General features: G+C 35.5%; 1 protein-coding gene across 1 annotated transcript in view; it reads left to right on the top strand.

Moving 5' to 3' along the window:
• Positions 1-16,671, top strand: part of USP14 (ubiquitin specific peptidase 14) — a 49,946-nt gene that overhangs the window by 12,082 nt on the left and 21,193 nt on the right. The window contains exons 4-5 of the mRNA XM_019418338.2: positions 10,298-10,402; positions 11,117-11,220. Of these exons, the coding sequence (XP_019273883.1) occupies positions 10,298-10,402; positions 11,117-11,220 (209 nt within the window). The remainder of the gene's footprint in view (positions 1-10,297; positions 10,403-11,116; positions 11,221-16,671) is intronic.

Below are 16,671 nucleotides of genomic sequence, written 5' to 3'. Positions count from 1 at the left end.
TCCCCCCCCCCCCCCCCCCCGCCCCAAATTCTGTATGCTGTGCCTGATCCCTTCTTCCCTTCAACCCTCTGATAACCACTGATATTTTCATTGTCTCATGGGTTGGCCTTTTTCCAGAATGTCCCATATTGGAATCTTACAGTATCTGGACTTTTCAGATTGACTTCTTTCACTTAGTAATCTACATTTAAGTTTCCTCCATGCCTTTTCATGGCTTTGATAGTTCAGTTCTTTTTAGCGATGAATAATAGTCCATTTTCTGGATATACCACAGTTTATTCACCTACTGAAGGAGATCTTGGTTGCCAGAAGTTAAGTTTTTATTTTTATTTTTTTTATTGGATGCTTCCCATTCCATAGCACAGAATATGAAAAAGGAATGTACTCAAAGGTTGAGATTTAATAATCATTTTTACCAGTTCATTTGATGTCATTACTTTGATATGTGTTAAACTGTTAAAATTTTTTGCACTATTAGTGCAAGTGTCTGCACAATGAACAAGGGACAGTAACTTCCTTGGTATTATGAAAACAGCTTTGATTGTGTTGACTCTGTGAAAGAATTTTAGAGGGGTTGACAAACACTTGGAGAATGGGACAAACCCATTAAATCATGTATTTATCTCATTTATATATTGCTGGATTTTATTTTCTCATTTTAAAATTATTACTATTTTTTTAGTGTTTATTTTTGAGAGAGAGAGAGCGCAAGTGGGAGAGGAGCGGAGAGAGAGGGAGATACAGAACCTGAAGCAGCTCCAGCTCTGAGCTGTTAGCACAAAGCCTGACTCAGGCCTCAAACTCACAGACCACGAGATCATGACCTGAGCTGATGTTGTATGCTCAACCAACAGAGCCATCCAGGCGTCCTTCATTTTTTTAAAAAGGATATTCATATATATGTTCATGAGGAATATTAGTATTTTTATTTGGGGATGTATTCCCTCCCCTTTCTTTTCTAAATGAGTTTGTGTAAGATTAGTATAATTTCTGTAAGTACTTGATTAGAATTCATGGATAAATTATATGGAATTGGATTTTCTATGTTGGAATTTGATTAATACTCAGTTTCTTTAATAGATACAGGGTATTTAGATTTTCTCTTTTTTATGTCCATTTTGGTGATTTTTCTCTTTGAGAAAATTTGTTTAAATATATGGAATTTATTGGCATAATAGTCATTGCCAGAATAATCATTAATTATTCTTTTGTATTTATCTTTATTTGTTGATATTCCCCCTCTTCATTCCTGATACTAATGTGTCTTTGCTTTTTTGGGGGGGGGGAGGGTGGTTAGTGTTGCTAAGGATTTATCAGTTAATCTTTTCAATTTTTGACTCTGTTGATATATTACCTATTTTCTATTTTATTGATACCTACTTTTTAAATTATTTCCATTTTTCCTACCTTGGATTTACATTGCTTCATTTTATTGCTTTTTAAGGTGTGTGCTTAAATCATGGACTTTTTTTGGGGCACCGGGGTGGCTCAGTCGGTTAAGCGTCCGACTTCGGCTCAGGTCATGATCTCACGGTCCGTGGGTTCGAGCCCCGCATCAGGCTCTGTGCTGACAGCTCAGAGCCTGGAGCCTGTTTCAGATTCTGTGTCTCCTTCTCTCTGTGACCCTCCCCCGTTCATGCTCTGTCTCTCTCTGTCTCAAAAATAAATAAACGTTAAAAAAAAATTTTTTTTTTTTTAAATCATGGACTTTTTTTATATCTTCTTTGTTCATGTAGACACTTAAAATTATTTATCTTTAATTGCTTGTGGTTGTATCCACAATTTTTCATATACTATGTTTTTATTATGCAGTTAAATATTTTCTTCTGTTTTTTTTGACTGATAGATTGTTTAGAACTATGTTGTTTCATCTCCAGTTATTTGGGCCTTTTTCTAGTATGTTTGTGTTATTCATTTCTAATTTGATTCTGTTACAGTCCCATAACATACCAATATTATTTCGGTCCTCTGAAATTCATTGACCCTTGTTGTATGGGCTGTGTATGGCCCAGAAAGCCTACAATATTTATTGTATAGCCCTTAATAGGAAAAGTTTGCTGCCTCTTAGTATAAAGAGTCCTAAGATGATGTTTTTGAACTGCTGCTCTAGGGTTTATATTACATATATTTAACTTATCTGCCTTAAATAACAAATGACTTCAAGTATAATGTAAGATTTTTCTGATAGTATACTTCCATTTTTCTGGTCTTTGCTGCTATTGTCATACAATTTATTTCTACATGTTAGAAATCTTATACTTGATTCCTATTTTTGCTTTAAATAATTATTTAAAGAGGTTAAAAATGTATAAAAGTCATATTTACCATTTTTGTCATTCTTCCCCTTGGATCCAAATATAGATTTCCAGCAGATACCATTTTCTCCTGCCTGAAGAACCTCTACATTTCTTGCAGAGCATATCTATGAATTTTTCTCATAGCTCATTTTGTTTTTCTGAAGAGCTCTTTCTTTATGTCACCTTCATTTTGAAAGACATTTTTGATAGGTATAGAATTCTAGATTAACACTTTTTCAATACATGAAAACTTTTCTGATTTGCATAGTTGCTGTCATTCTTTTGTTCCTTTGCATGTAATGGTTCTAGTTTTCCTGATGCTTTTGAGATTTTTCTCGTTGCTTTTCAGCAATTACGTGTTTTGGAGAGGTTTTCTTTATGTTCTGTTTGAGCTTATTGAATTTGTGGGTTTTTAGTTTTTATTACATTTGGAAAAGTTTCAGCTGTTTCTTTGTTTTCTGTGTGCCCTTCCTTCACTCTTTTTTTTTTTTTTTAATGTTTATTTATTTTGAGAGAGAGAGTGAGAGAGACAGAATCTCAAGCAGGTTTCCCACTGTCACCGTGGAGGAGCCCCATGTAGGGCTCGAACCCACAAACTGAGATCATGACCCCAGCTGAAATAAGAGACGCTCAACCAACTGAGCCACCCAGGTGCCCCTCTCCTTTTTTGAGACTACAGTTAAACATATATTGGGTAGCTTTGCCCATTATACAGTTTTGGTTCCTTGAATTTGTGTGTGTGTGTGTGTGTGTGTGTGTGTGTGTGTGTGTGTGTGTGTGTATCCATCTTTCTTTTTTTTAAATGTTCATTTATTTTTTTTTTAATTTTTTTTTTTTAACGTTTATTTATTTTTGAGACAGAGAGAGACAGACCATGAACAGGGGATGAGCAGAGAGAGAGGGAGACACAGAATCTGAAACAGGCTCCAGGCTCTGAGCTGTCAGCACAGAGCCCGACGCGGGGCTCGAACTCACGGACCGTGAGATCATGACCTGAGCCGAAGTCGGACGCTTAACCGACCAAGCCACCCAGACGCCCCTAAATGTTCATTTATTTTGAGAGAGAGAGAGGGTGCATGTGTATGAGGGAGGGCAGAGAGGGAGAGAGAAGATCCCAGGCAGGTTCCACACTCAGCACAGAGCCTAATGCGGGGCTCTATCTCAGGAACTGTGAGATCATGACTTGAGCTGAAACCAAGAGTTGGACCCCTAAGCGACACAGCCACCCAGGTGCCCTGTATCTTTTCCTCTCTTGATGGATATTTGTGTTTATACTTTTTGACTATTATGAACAAAACTGCAGTGAACCTTCATTTTCCTTGAGTAAATACCTACGAGTGATGCATATTTTCATTTTCCTTGAGTAAATACCTAAGAGTGAAATTGCTGGATCATGTGGTTAAGCTATATATTTAACTTTGTAAGAAACTGCCAAATACTTTCCATAGTGGTGGTTGTACCATCGTACATTCCTGTGAACAATGTATGATGGATCCAGTTGTTCTGCATCATCACAGCATTTGATTGTTGTCAGTCATTTTTCTTTTCACCTTTGTGGTGGGTGTATAGTGATGCTTTCTTGTGGTTTTAGTTTACATTTATGTGATGACTAATGATATTGAACAGATTTCATGAGCTTATGGGCAACTTGTTTATCTTCTGTTTGTGAAACATATGTTCAAATCTTGACCTATTTTTAATTGGATTATTTTCTTAATTGCATTTTGTATATTCTTTAAAAAAATTTTTTTAATGTTTATTCATTTTTGAGAGACAGTGACAGAGCTTGAGTGGGTGAGCTGCAGAGAGAGAAGGAGACACAGAATCTGAAGCAGGCTTCAGGCTCTGAGCTGTCAGCACAGAGCCTGATGGGAGGCTTGAACTCATGATGTGGGATCATGACCTGGCCAAAGTCAGACGTCCAACTGACTGAGCCACTCAGGCGCCGCCCCCCCCTTTTTTAAATCTCTTTGCATTTTGTATATTCTTGATGTATATTGGAATCAAGTCTTTTGTGAGATACATGTGCTGTGATATTTTCTCCTAGTTTGTGTTTTTTAGTCTTTTATCTTAATGTGTTTTGTTGAGTAGTTTTAAATTTTGTTGAAGTATAATTTATCAGTTTCTTTTATGGTTTTGACTATTCGTGTCCCATCTAAGAAGTCTTTGCATGTGTCAAGGTCACAAGAGACTTCTGTTTTCTAAAACTTTTACAAGTTTTAGCTTTTATATTTAGGTATATCGTCTGTTTTGAGCAGACTCTTGTGTTTGTTGTTAACTAATGGTTGGCAGTTTATTTTTTTTTCCCCATATGAGTGTTCACTGGTGAGAGCACATGTAAGTCTGTTTCTGGATTCTATTCTGTTGGTGTGTGTATATGTACCTTTATACCAATATTCACTTCCCACAGTCTTGATTATTCAAGACGTGATATCCAGTAATATTGTTCTTCTTTTTCAAAACTATTGGCTATTCTAAGATCTTTGCATGTCCTTTGCACTTTTTAGATTCAGCTTATTTTCTAAGAGTCTGCTGGGAGTTTGATTGGAATTACATTGATACTATATATCAAATTGGGACTTTTTTTTTTTTAAGCTTATTATTTTGAGAGAGAGAGTGGGGAGGGGTGAGAGAGAGGGTGAGAGAGAATTCCCATTAACCGTGGGACCATGACCTGAGCCAAAATCAAGAGTCAGATGCTTCACTGACTGAGCTACCCAGGCACCCCTCAAATTGGGACATCTTAATATCGAGTCTTCTAGTTTACAAGCAAGGTATATACCTCTCCATTATTTAGATCTTAAAATTTCTCAAAACAGTATTTTATATTTTCAATATAGGGTCTTATACATGTTTTGTTAAATGTCAGTAAGTATTTCATGGTTTGATGGTATCATAAAGGTGTTTTTCAAATCTCATCTTTCGGCTTATTGCTAATATATAGAGGTAGAATTAATTATTGTATATGGATCTTGTGTCCTGTGATTTTGCTGATTTTTACATATTGGGGTTTAGGATAATGTAGGTTGGTATACAGTCATGTTGCAAATAAGAATGGTTTTATTTTTTCCTTTTCAATTCCCCCTTTTATTTCTCTTTTTTTCTTTGCTTTATTTCACTGGTTAGGATTTTCAGCAGTGTTGAGTAGAAGTGGTTGATAGTAGACATCATTGCTTTTTCCCTGAATCTTAGGAGAAAAATCTCCAGTCTTGGCTGGAGTTGTTTTACAGATGTTCACCATTAGTTTGAAGAAGTTCTTTTCTGAAAGATTTTTTACACATGTTTCATAGAATTTTCCAGTGAAGCTTGGAGCTTTCTTTGTGGGAAGACTTTTAGTTAAGATTTAGTGTATTTAATAAATATGGGACTATTCAGATGTTAAATTTTCTTTTACATGAGTTTTGGCAATTAGTATCTTTTAAGGAATTGGTCCATTTAATTTACAGTTTAAATTGTTGACTTGATTGGCATAATATACTCTTAATATCCTTTAATTCTAGGGTTTGTAGTGCTATTTTCTCTCTCTCTCTCTTTTTTTTCTCTTGTATTGGCAAATTGTGGTTTCTCTCACTTTTTTCATTATCTACCCAGAGGTTTGTGTCAATTTCATTGATACCCCTGCCCCCACAGAAGAATCAACTTTGCTTGTTCACTTATTTTAATGTTTTCACTTCTTTGCTTCATTTCCTTCTTTTACTTTTTTAAAAATTTATTTGTTTTGAGAAAGAGACAGCATGCGCAGGGGAGGGATAGAGGGAGGGAGGGAAAGAGAGAGAGAGAGAAAAAACCCCAAGTTGACTCCGCGCTGTCAGCACAGAGCCCAAAGTAGGGCTCCATCTCACAAACTGTGAGATCATGATCTGAGACAAAATCAAGAGTTAGACGCTTAACTGACTGAACCACCCAGGGGCCCCTACTTTGGTTTTAATGTATGCTTTTTCTAGCTTAATTTATTATTAATTTATTTTAACCCTTTTGCTTAACATTTATCTCTTTTGCCCAATTTTTTATTGTGTGTTTGCCTTACTGATTTTTTTTCTTTAGGTGCTTTTATATAGTGTAATTTTTTTTTTTCTAGTTTTTCCTTTTAAATTTTGACTGGTAATTTAAACTTGGAAGTTTTCAAGATTTTTGCAGTCAGTGACATTAGTTCTTTCATCTTTTATGTCAATTTTAGAAAATCTTCCAGGAAAGCAAGATATATTTTGGATTCACTTACATGTTTGCGTAATTGTTTCAATTTTTACATCTTTAATTTGTAATTCATTTCCGGTATGGCATACCATGAGGTGAGAACTGATTATTTTTTTTCTAAATTATTGTTTAGTTTTCCTCAACCTTCTTCATTGCATAATCTATTTTCTTTAGTCTTTATTCTTTAGAAATTTCTTAGCTATTATTGTGTGTATAAACTTGCTACATGAATGCTTTTGTAAAGTTTCAGAAAGAAATAATTTGGAATCACATCTTTACAGTAATGTTTCCAGTTTAGAAATTGGATACTGCTGTGAAAATGTTGGGGTTCAGGAGTGATAGGTCATGAATGAATTCTTTACATGTCTTTGATACAGAAGGGGTGGTTTTATTAAAGCCACAGGGCAGGATCTGTGGGCAGAGAGCTGCACTGAGATGGTGAGGAGTGACAGATACATACTTTCAAGTTGCGAGGGGTTTAGGGATAGTATAAGTCTCTAAGGAATTTGGAAGCAAGGTTTCTAGGACCTTAAGGGGCTGTTAGGATAAGGTTTTTCACTACTGTCTAGTAAAACTTGGTCATGAGACTCTTTAGATGTATATCAGTGGGCTACACGCTTGGAAGATGATTGCTAACATATAGCTTGGGAGGGGGGTAGAGAGAAAGGAAGATTCCAAAGGAATTTTTTTATAGGATCCTGGAGGTCAGGCTAATGTCAAGCTAAGGTTGCCTTTTGCCTATAGCAATGTATAAACACTGAGGCAGCTAATAAGCTCCTTGAGGAAGGTTCCTCTGACTGTCTCGGGTACTTGTCAGTGGGCTATAAATTGTAAGGAATTTTCATTTTTTTCTATATTTCTTTTTAACTTTGTTCTCTACATCAATCATTACCTTCAGTTTATTATTTAGGTATTGTTTTTGTTTTTGGTTTTTTTGTATCTCTAAAGCTTTATAGGTTTTTTTTTAAATTAAAGTAGTACATATATCTTATTAGGTTTACTTTTTTAAATATTTTTTTCTTTTCTATTATATTTCTAAAATTATTGCAAGTATATTCTTTAAGTATTTGGTTTTCTTAGGATAGTTGTCTTTGGAAAAAAGATTCTTTAGTGATGGTTTAGTATTGCTTTGCCATTATCTTACAGAAAGCTTAAGTTAAAAATAACAGGTGATGGAGTGAAGGTTATTGGAGTTCAGCATAGGTACTATGAAGACTGAGTTTGTTAACTTTATTAATTTTCTTTCTTTGTATTTATTTAAGTTTATTTTTTATTTTTTTAAATTTACATCCAAATTAGTTAGCATATAGTGCAACAATGATTTCAGGAGTAGATTCCTTAGTGCCCCTTCCCCATTTAGCCCATCCCCCCTCCCAAAATCCCTCCAGTAACCCTCAGTTTGTTCTACATATTTATGAGTCTCTTAGGTTTTGTCCGCCTCCCTGTTTTTATATTATTTTTGTTTCCCTTCTCTTATGTTCACCTGTTTTGTCTCTTAAAGTCCTCGTCTGAGTGAAGTCATATGATTTTTGTCTTTCTCTGACTAATTGCACTTAGCATAATACCCTCTAGTTCCATCCACGTAGTTGCAAATGGCAAGATTTCATTCTTTCTGATTGCTGAGTAATACTCCATTTTGTGTGTGTGTGTGTGTATGTGTGTGTGTGTGTGTGTGTGTGTGTGTGTATATATATACACACACACACACACACACACACACACACACATATATATACACCACATCTTCTTTATCCATTCATCCATTGATGGACATTTGGGTTTTTTCCATACTTTGGCTATTGTTGATACTGCTGCTATAAACATGGGGGTGCATGTGTCCCTTTGAAACAGCACACCTGTATCCCTTGGATAAATGCCTAGTAATGCAATTGCTGGGTCGTAGGGTAGTTCTATTTTCAGTTTTTTGAGGAACCTCCATACTGTTTTCCAGAGTGGCTGCACAAGCTTGCATTCCCAACTTTATTAATTTTCTTAAAGGCTTTATTTTTAACTTATACACCCAACATGGGGCTCAAACTCACAGTCCTGAGATCAAGAGTTGCATGCTCCACTGACTGAGCCAGCTAGGTTCCCCAGCCTTATTAATTTTCTAATTTTAATCCTTATGTAGAAATATTCATCTTCTTTTTTTTTTTCTAACTTCTACTTCTGGCTTTTTTATTTTTTTTATTTTTTTTACATTTATTTATTTTTTGAGAGACCTAGAGAGACAGAGCACAAGTTGGGGAGGGGCAGAGAGAGGAGACACAGAATCTGAAGGAGGCTCCAGACGCTGAGCTGTCAGCACAGAGCCCAACGCGGGGCTTGAACTCACAAACCGTGAGATCATGACCTGAGCTGAAGTCGGATGCCCAACCGACTGAGCCACTCAGGTGCCTTCCTTTTTTTTTTTTTTTTTTTTTTCCTTAAAATCTCCCTACTCTTCTTATGCACTCATGTCTTCTGTAGTAAGACATTGTTCACATTTCAGGATTACGAGATTTGAGGGGATATTGTTCTTCTATTGTATGGAATGTTACATATTATTGAATATAAATGTTCCCTTAGGCTGACAGTGTAGAATTATAAAATTGGATATTTTGAACTAACTTATGTGTTTGGTGATTTTTAATAATGGAGGGTTTGATGCTCTCAAAATAATTCTATTCGAATGTAAATAATTGTTACAGTTAGAAATCGACATTTACAGAAAGAATCTTACCTGTGCTTAGTTTGTTATGGGGAGAAATGATTCCACTAAATGAGCGTTTCAAGAATTCCCTCCACTCCAGTATTGTAAACATTCTCACCTGTCTTAATGTTTATTTTTGAGAGAGAGAGAGAGAGAGACAGACAGAGTGTGAGCGGGGGAGGGCCAGAGAGAGAGGGAGACACAGACTCTGAAAGAGGCTCCAGGCTCTGAGCTTTCAGCACAGAGCTGAATGCAGGGTTTGAACTTAAGGACAGTGAGATCATGACCTGAGCCGAAGTTGGGCGTTTAACCAACTGAGCCACCCAGGTGCCCCCATTCTCACCTGTCTTTATGACAGTGTTTATTTTTCCCCTAGCTTCATTGAGGCATAATTGATATGGATTAAAATTCACCTGGGGGCGCCTGGGTGGCTCAGTCGGTTAAGCGGCCGACTTCGGCTCAGGTCATGATCTCACGGTCCGTGAGTTCCAGCCCCGAGTCGGGCTCTGTGCTGACAGCTCAGAGCCTGGAGCCTGTTTCAGATTCTGTGTCTCCCTCTCTCTGACCCTCCCCCGTTCATGCTTTGTCTCTCTCTGTCTCAAAAATAAATAAACGTTAAAAAAAAAAATTAAAAAAAAATTCACCTGTAAAATTTTAGTGTACAGTTTGAATTTGGTTAATTTTATAGAGCCCTGTAACCACCACCACAATTAAGATACAGATGTTCCACCATTCTGGTTTCTTCACTCCCCTTTGCAGATAAGCAGGTGACCTCTGGTCTGAAGCAGCCAGCTCAGAATTTTTTTTTTTTTTTAATAACTCAGTAATTTTTGGTATATTGATGAGAGTTGTATAACTTTCACTACAGTCTAATTTTAGAACATTCCATCACCCTTGGAAAAAATGGGTGTGTGTTAAAAGTCACTCCCTCTTTCTACCTTTTAGCCCTAGCAACCAGTAGTCTACTTGGTGTCTCTGTAGATTTACCTTTTCTGGCAAATACAAGCATGCAGTATGTGTTGTTTTTTTTTTTTTTTGTACCTGGTTTCTTTTATTGGATATACACATCATTTGAGCATCTTTATGAAATTAAATTTTTTTGTTTTAAAAATAGGGAATGACTCTACTAATGATGGGGTCAGCAGATGCTCTTCCTGAGGAGCCCTCAGCTAAGACTGTCTTTGTAGAAGACATGACCGAAGAACAGTTAGCATCTGCGGTAAGACATACCACGTTTTATATATTTGATTGCTATAGTTACTAGGATGCCTTTCAGAAAGTAGCATCTAAATGTTTTAAAGATTTAATTGTTAATATTAAGATGTATGTTTTTAGTAGTAAAAGGTTTTATTTTTGAAACTGGCTTGAGGAGTCCTTGTATAATTGGATAATTCAATGCAAAGTCAATTAGTATCTTTAATAAGTGTTATGCTAACTGCTATTATTTTATGGGAAAACAGGCTTAAAGACGATAAATAGTTTAAATGCTGGATTGTTTAAATTCTTAAAATTTTCCTTGTTGAAAATACATACAATGTATCCTAAATTGCAATATTGTTTTAAAAAAACTGGTTAACACAAACTTGTCAAATGTTATTTTTTTATCATTGAGCATTTTTATAGTGTTATTTTTTTCTTTTTTTGAAGTGTTTCTATGTATACTTTGTTAACCCATTCTAATGATAAGCCTGCAAAGGTGGGCAAGACTGATAGGATTGTTCTCTTATTATTTTCAAGAAGGGAATTAAAAACACAATATTAGCATGTTGCAAGTACACATTTCTATTGTGGGATATAAGACATTGTTACTTCTGGGTGAAGGTGGAATATAAATTGGTATGAGTTGGTAAATTGTACTTCAAAGTGTAAATTTTAGGGATTTTATACATGCTATGTCATTTTATAAAAATGAGTTAATCCTTTTCTTTATCAGATGGAATTACCATGTGGATTGACAAACCTTGGTAACACTTGTTACATGAATGCCACAGTTCAGTGTATTCGTTCCGTGCCTGAACTCAAAGATGCCCTTAAAAGGTAAGACAGAAGAGAAATGCTGTAATCCTGTTGGTAGGTAAGGGAGGTTCACATTTGGGTGAGTAGTGTTTAGTGTATCATTGTGTGTATAGTTTTTTTAGCAGCTTTATTTGAGATGCTCATTTATTGTACAGTTCATCTGTTTAAAGTATTTGATTAAATGGTCTTTATTATATTCACAAGATTGTACAGCCATTATCACAGTCTAATTTTAGATTCTTTTCTTCCTTCCTGAAAGAAACCTATTCCTGAGCAGTCACTCCTTTTACCTTTCCCACCTCCAGCTCTAGGCAACCATTTATCTACTTTCTGTATTATCCATTTGCCTATTCTGGACATTTGATATAAATGGAATCATACAGTAAGTAATTTTTTGTGACTGGTTTCTTTTACTTAGCATAATATATTTTCTGGGTTTATTCATATTGTAGTATATGTCAGTACTTCATTCCTTTTTATGGCTGAATATTCAGCTCTATGGACATACCATATTATGTTAATCTGTTCATCTGTTGATAAACATTTGATTAGTTTCCATTTTGAGGCTGTTATAATAATGTTACCTACCATGAACATTCAGGGAGAAGTTGTTGTGCAGACCAGTTTTCATTTCTTTTGATTATGAGTGGATTACTTGGTCATGTAGTAACTCTTCATTAAACAGCATTTTGAGGAACTGCCAAACTGCTTGGCACCATTTTCTCTTCTGACCAGCAATGTAAGAGAGTTCCAGTTGCTCCACCTCCATGCCAGTCTTTTTATTCAAATGTCTTTGATTATAGTCATCCTAAATGTGAAATGGTATCTCATTGTAGTTGTTGTTTGTAATTACCTAATGACTCGTGATGATCATCTTTTCATGTATTTATTGGCTTGTATATCTTCTTTGGAGAAACGTCTGTTCAAATTCTTTGCCTGTGTTTTATTTTTTTTAACTCTAATCTTTTTTTTAAATGTTTATTTTTGAGAGAGAGAGAGAGTGCGTGTGTGCGTGCATACATGGGAAGGGGAGGGGCAGAGAGAGAGGGAGACCGAAGATCTGAAGCTGGCTCTGTGCTGACAGCAGTGAGCCCCACATGAGGCTCACAAATAGCGAGATCATGACCTGAGCTGAGTTGGACACTCAACCCAGGTGCCCCCTTTGCCTGTGTTTTAAATGGTTTGTCTTTTGATTGTTCAGTTACAAGTGTGTAAGTCATATGTTCTGGATGTAAGTCCTTTTTCAGATAATTTGCAGATATTTTCTTTCATTTTGTGAGTTGTCTTCACTTTCTTGATGTTACTGTTTTGTAACACAAGAGGTTTTAATTTTGATGTAGTTTAATTTTGTGTGTGTGTGTGTGTGTGTGTGTGTTTGTGTGTATCTTACATATGAAACAGTTGCCTAATCCTAGGTCACAAATATTTAATCCTATATTTTAAGAGCTTCATAATTTTAACTCTTAAATTTAGGTCTCTAATCTATTTTTAGTTAATTTTTATGTATGGTGGGAAGTTGGTATCTCATTCTTGTGCAAATGGATATCCTGTTTTTTGAGTTCCATTTGCTGAAGACTCTTTCCTTGATGAATTGCCCTAGCACCTTTATTGAAAATCAGTTGACCATGATGTATGTAATAAGATTTATTTCAGAACTCTCAGTTCTAGTCTAGAAATAAATACCTTTATTTGTATTGATTTGTCCTTATGCTGGTGAATAATTTTTATACCACTATAGAAAAGAAAAAAGAGCAAACAGTTACCTGTGTTTTGACAGCCTGTGAAATAGTCTGTAAATGAAGATCCTTTCTCCTCACTGAATATAAATGTATAACTTAAAAAATAGGTCACTTAATTCTCACTAAATTTATTACAACTGTCTTGGTATATACATTGCTGCTTGTTAATGTAGGATAGAATTCTAAATTGTAATTTGAATTCTTAGCCAGCTTTATGAATGTTGATTTTTTTTTTTTTTTTTTTTCTTCTTCTTCTTTTTTCCTTAGTGGCTTGTGAAATGGTTTGATAGAGCTGGGCAATAGAGAGGAGAGAGGATTATACAGAAACCTGAGAGTAACAGAAGGTTTTCTAAATTTCTCTGAAGTGAATTCTTGTCAGGTATTTATGAAGTTGTCTAGCTTATAGCTGGTGTAACAAGACATAGTACCTATCTTCCAGGCACTTAGAGTCTTGATTGAGAAAGTCTGCCATGTTTGGTACTGTTTCAGAACTGCTTTGATGGGAAATGTTAAATTCAGAGTGCTTTTTCCCCAGAGGTTTGTAGTTACTTTTCCACTATTTTTGTGTGCCCACAGATATGAGAGATCTAATATCAGTTTCATTTCTTATTCTTTTCTGTTAATAATTTTTAAGGTTTTCTTTTTCTTTTTGTTTTTCAGAGTTTTCTAATAGGGTAGGTGTGGGGTTTTATTTACCTTATTTAGTGCTGAGTGAGTTTTAGTGTAAGGACTCTTGTCCTAAACTTTGGACATTCTTGGCTGTTATTTCTTCAGATAGTTTCTCCTTTGTTTTATCTGGCTTCCCTTATATTCAGAATAATAGTTTCTGGATCTGTTTTTCATGTCTCTTTTTTTTTTTCTGCACTTCTGATTTTTTATTTTATGTGCTGTCTTCTGGGAGAGTGCCTCAGTTCTATTTTACATTTCACTGATGTATGCATTAGCTTTGTTTCACAGTTGCTTATCACAACTTTCTTTTCTTTAATCTCATGTTCTTAATTTTGGATATGAATTCTGCTTTTCTTTCTTCGAGGCTCTGAAGTATTCTTATTTCAAGGTCTTTTTCCCCCCCCCTTGTTTGGACCTTTTTAATTTAAACTCTGTTCTCCTTAGATGTAAGGATTGATCTCTCGTTTGTGTCGAGATTGTGTAGTTATCTTATGCACCCATGTTCTCTTGCTTATGTTTCATTTGCAAATGAGCTGAATGAGCAGCTTATTGGGCAGCTCTCTGCCCTAAAAACTGGCTACTGGGAGCAGACTTGCCTTACTTCCAAGACTTCTTTGTATTTTGTTCATCTCGGATATCTTCCAGGCTCTATTCCAAGGAGAAGTCCTTCATGTTTTGGGGTTATTTCTCTGAGTTTTATATAAGCAGGGGAGATTTCATTCTGTTGATTTCAGTTTTCTTGACCAGATGAAATACTTTTTGAATGCTAAGTTTTTACAGGAGGTCAGAAGCCTTTGTACTTAACTAACTTACTACAAGAGGACATGGATGGGGTTGTATGTCTTTGGAAAAATGGCACTCACTGATAAAATAGGAATGAAAGAAGAGAGAGAAACTTCCATGGGAGGTGTTTTAAAACTGGCAGTCTGAAGCTCATCCTTAAATACTTAAGAATTTTTATTTGGCAGGTTCTGGGGAGTGAGAAGTATATATTGCTAAAGGGTAGAAGGGAAATAGACTGGGTTAGTTGAAGAGGCAATGAGGGCCAAGAACCAGAGCTACAGGTAGAACCTAGTTTGCTTGATGCTCCTCATTAGTGGAACCTCGTGATAAGTAGGAATTCTAAATTTAGAACTTGAAAAGTATAATATAAAAAATTACCCTTAAATTCTATGAGCTACTTACAAAAGACTGTATCACATGGCCATATTTTTATCTTACTGGAGATTGGCAAGACATGTCTTGGTAAGTACCACATAGTTTTTTTTTCATTAGCAGTTACTAGGTTGATATTTTACTTACATTTTACTTATATTTTCAAAGTTGTATAGGAATGATCTATTCTTTTTTTTAAATTTTTTAAATCTTTATTTTTGAGAAAGAGACAGAGTGTGAGCAGGGGAGGAGCAGAGAGAGAGGGAGACAGAGAATCTGAAGCAGGCTCCAGGTCCCGAGCCGTCAGCACAGAGCCCAACGTGGGGCTCGGACTTGTCAATCATGAGATCATGACCTGAGCCGAAGTCGGATGCTCAACCGACTGAGCCACCCAGGGGCCCCAGGAATGATCTATTCTTAATAGAACTTAACTATAAAATTGGCTGGACCAAACCTTTTTTTTTGGGGGGGGGGGGGCATTTTAAATGTACATTTTCTGTGTCTTTTGGGTAAGTTTTGGTAATATGTTTTCCTATGAATTTGTCCTTATGTCTTTAAGATATTTTAGTGTAAGAATTATCTATTTTTGGACCTGTATTTCCCCTCATTTTCATTTTTATTTGTTATGTATTTTTTCCCTTGATTATCTTGCCAGAGGTTTGTATATTTTATTTTTCAAAGAATCAGCTGTTAGATTTATTCAGTCACTTTTTTTGATTGTCTGATTCATCCTACTTTTCTTTGTATTAACTTATTTCTATTTTCCTTTGGCTTGTTTTATTTTCTGATTTCTTAAGTTGTACGCTTAGATCATTTATTCTTGTGTAGTAATGAAAGTATGGTATTTAGTTCTGAGTTTTGGTTGCTGTTCTCTATTCATTAGATGAGGCTGTTCACATGTTTTTGAAAAAAAAAACAACTATAAAATCTTCCTTTTGACTCTGAATTCATTTATAACTATTAAATTTTAACATACAGAAAAGTATATGAATGAATTATCTCCATGAACACATCTGTGTAACCAACACAGACAAACAGAATCTCATCAGCCTCTAAATATTCCCTCGTGACTCTCCCTTCCTGATGGCTGCCTCTACTTTGTGTTCAGAATAGTTAATAATAATGTGACTTCTAACCTCATGGATTAACTTTGCCTATTTGGAACTCTTTATAAGCAGAAACATGGATTGTGTTCATTTGGGTCTGGCTTATTAGTTTTGGCTTAACCTTGTGTGTGTGGTTGTAGTTTATGATGTTCATGCTGTGTACTATGCCACTGTATGGATCTACTACACAATATCTATTTTTCTGTTGATGCATGTTTGGGGTTAGCTGATGTATGATTGATTCTTGTATTTCACAGATGATAGAAAAGTCAAACGTCCTTTTTTTTTTTTTTTTTTGTAGGTGATAAAGTATAAAGTATAATAGACTGAAGCTTATTAATTACATTTGGATTTTCTATATCATGTAGTGTTTTTTTTTTTAATTTTTTTAACATTTATTATTGAAAGACAGAGAGAGACAGAGCGTGAGCAGGGGAGGGGCAGAGAGAGAGGGAGACACAGAATCTGAAGCAGGCTTCAGGCTCTAAACTGTCAGCACAGAGCCTGAGGCAGGGCTGGAACCCACAAACCGCGAGATCATGACCTGAGCCGAGGTCGGACACTTAACCGGCTGAGCCACCCAGGCACCCCTCATTTGTTGTTTTTTTTTAAATTTATTGACTTGGTAAAGACTTTCTTAGAAAAGGTACTCTTTTATTGTTTATCTTCTGTAAATCCTCTTAGTGTTTCTGTTACATCTCTCTGTACTCTTGGCAGTTTTTCCTTTTATTTTCTAACAGTTTTTCTTTGTAAAGTTCAACTGTTATTTGGCTTATTGGATGGTTTTACCTTAATTAGGAATT

This window comes from Panthera pardus, unplaced genomic scaffold (assembly GCF_024362965.1).
Source record: "Panthera pardus isolate Hobbes unplaced genomic scaffold, ASM2436296v1 HiC_scaffold_15, whole genome shotgun sequence".
NCBI lineage: Eukaryota > Metazoa > Chordata > Mammalia > Carnivora > Felidae > Panthera > Panthera pardus.
This window is presented reverse-complemented; position numbering and strand designations above follow the sequence as displayed.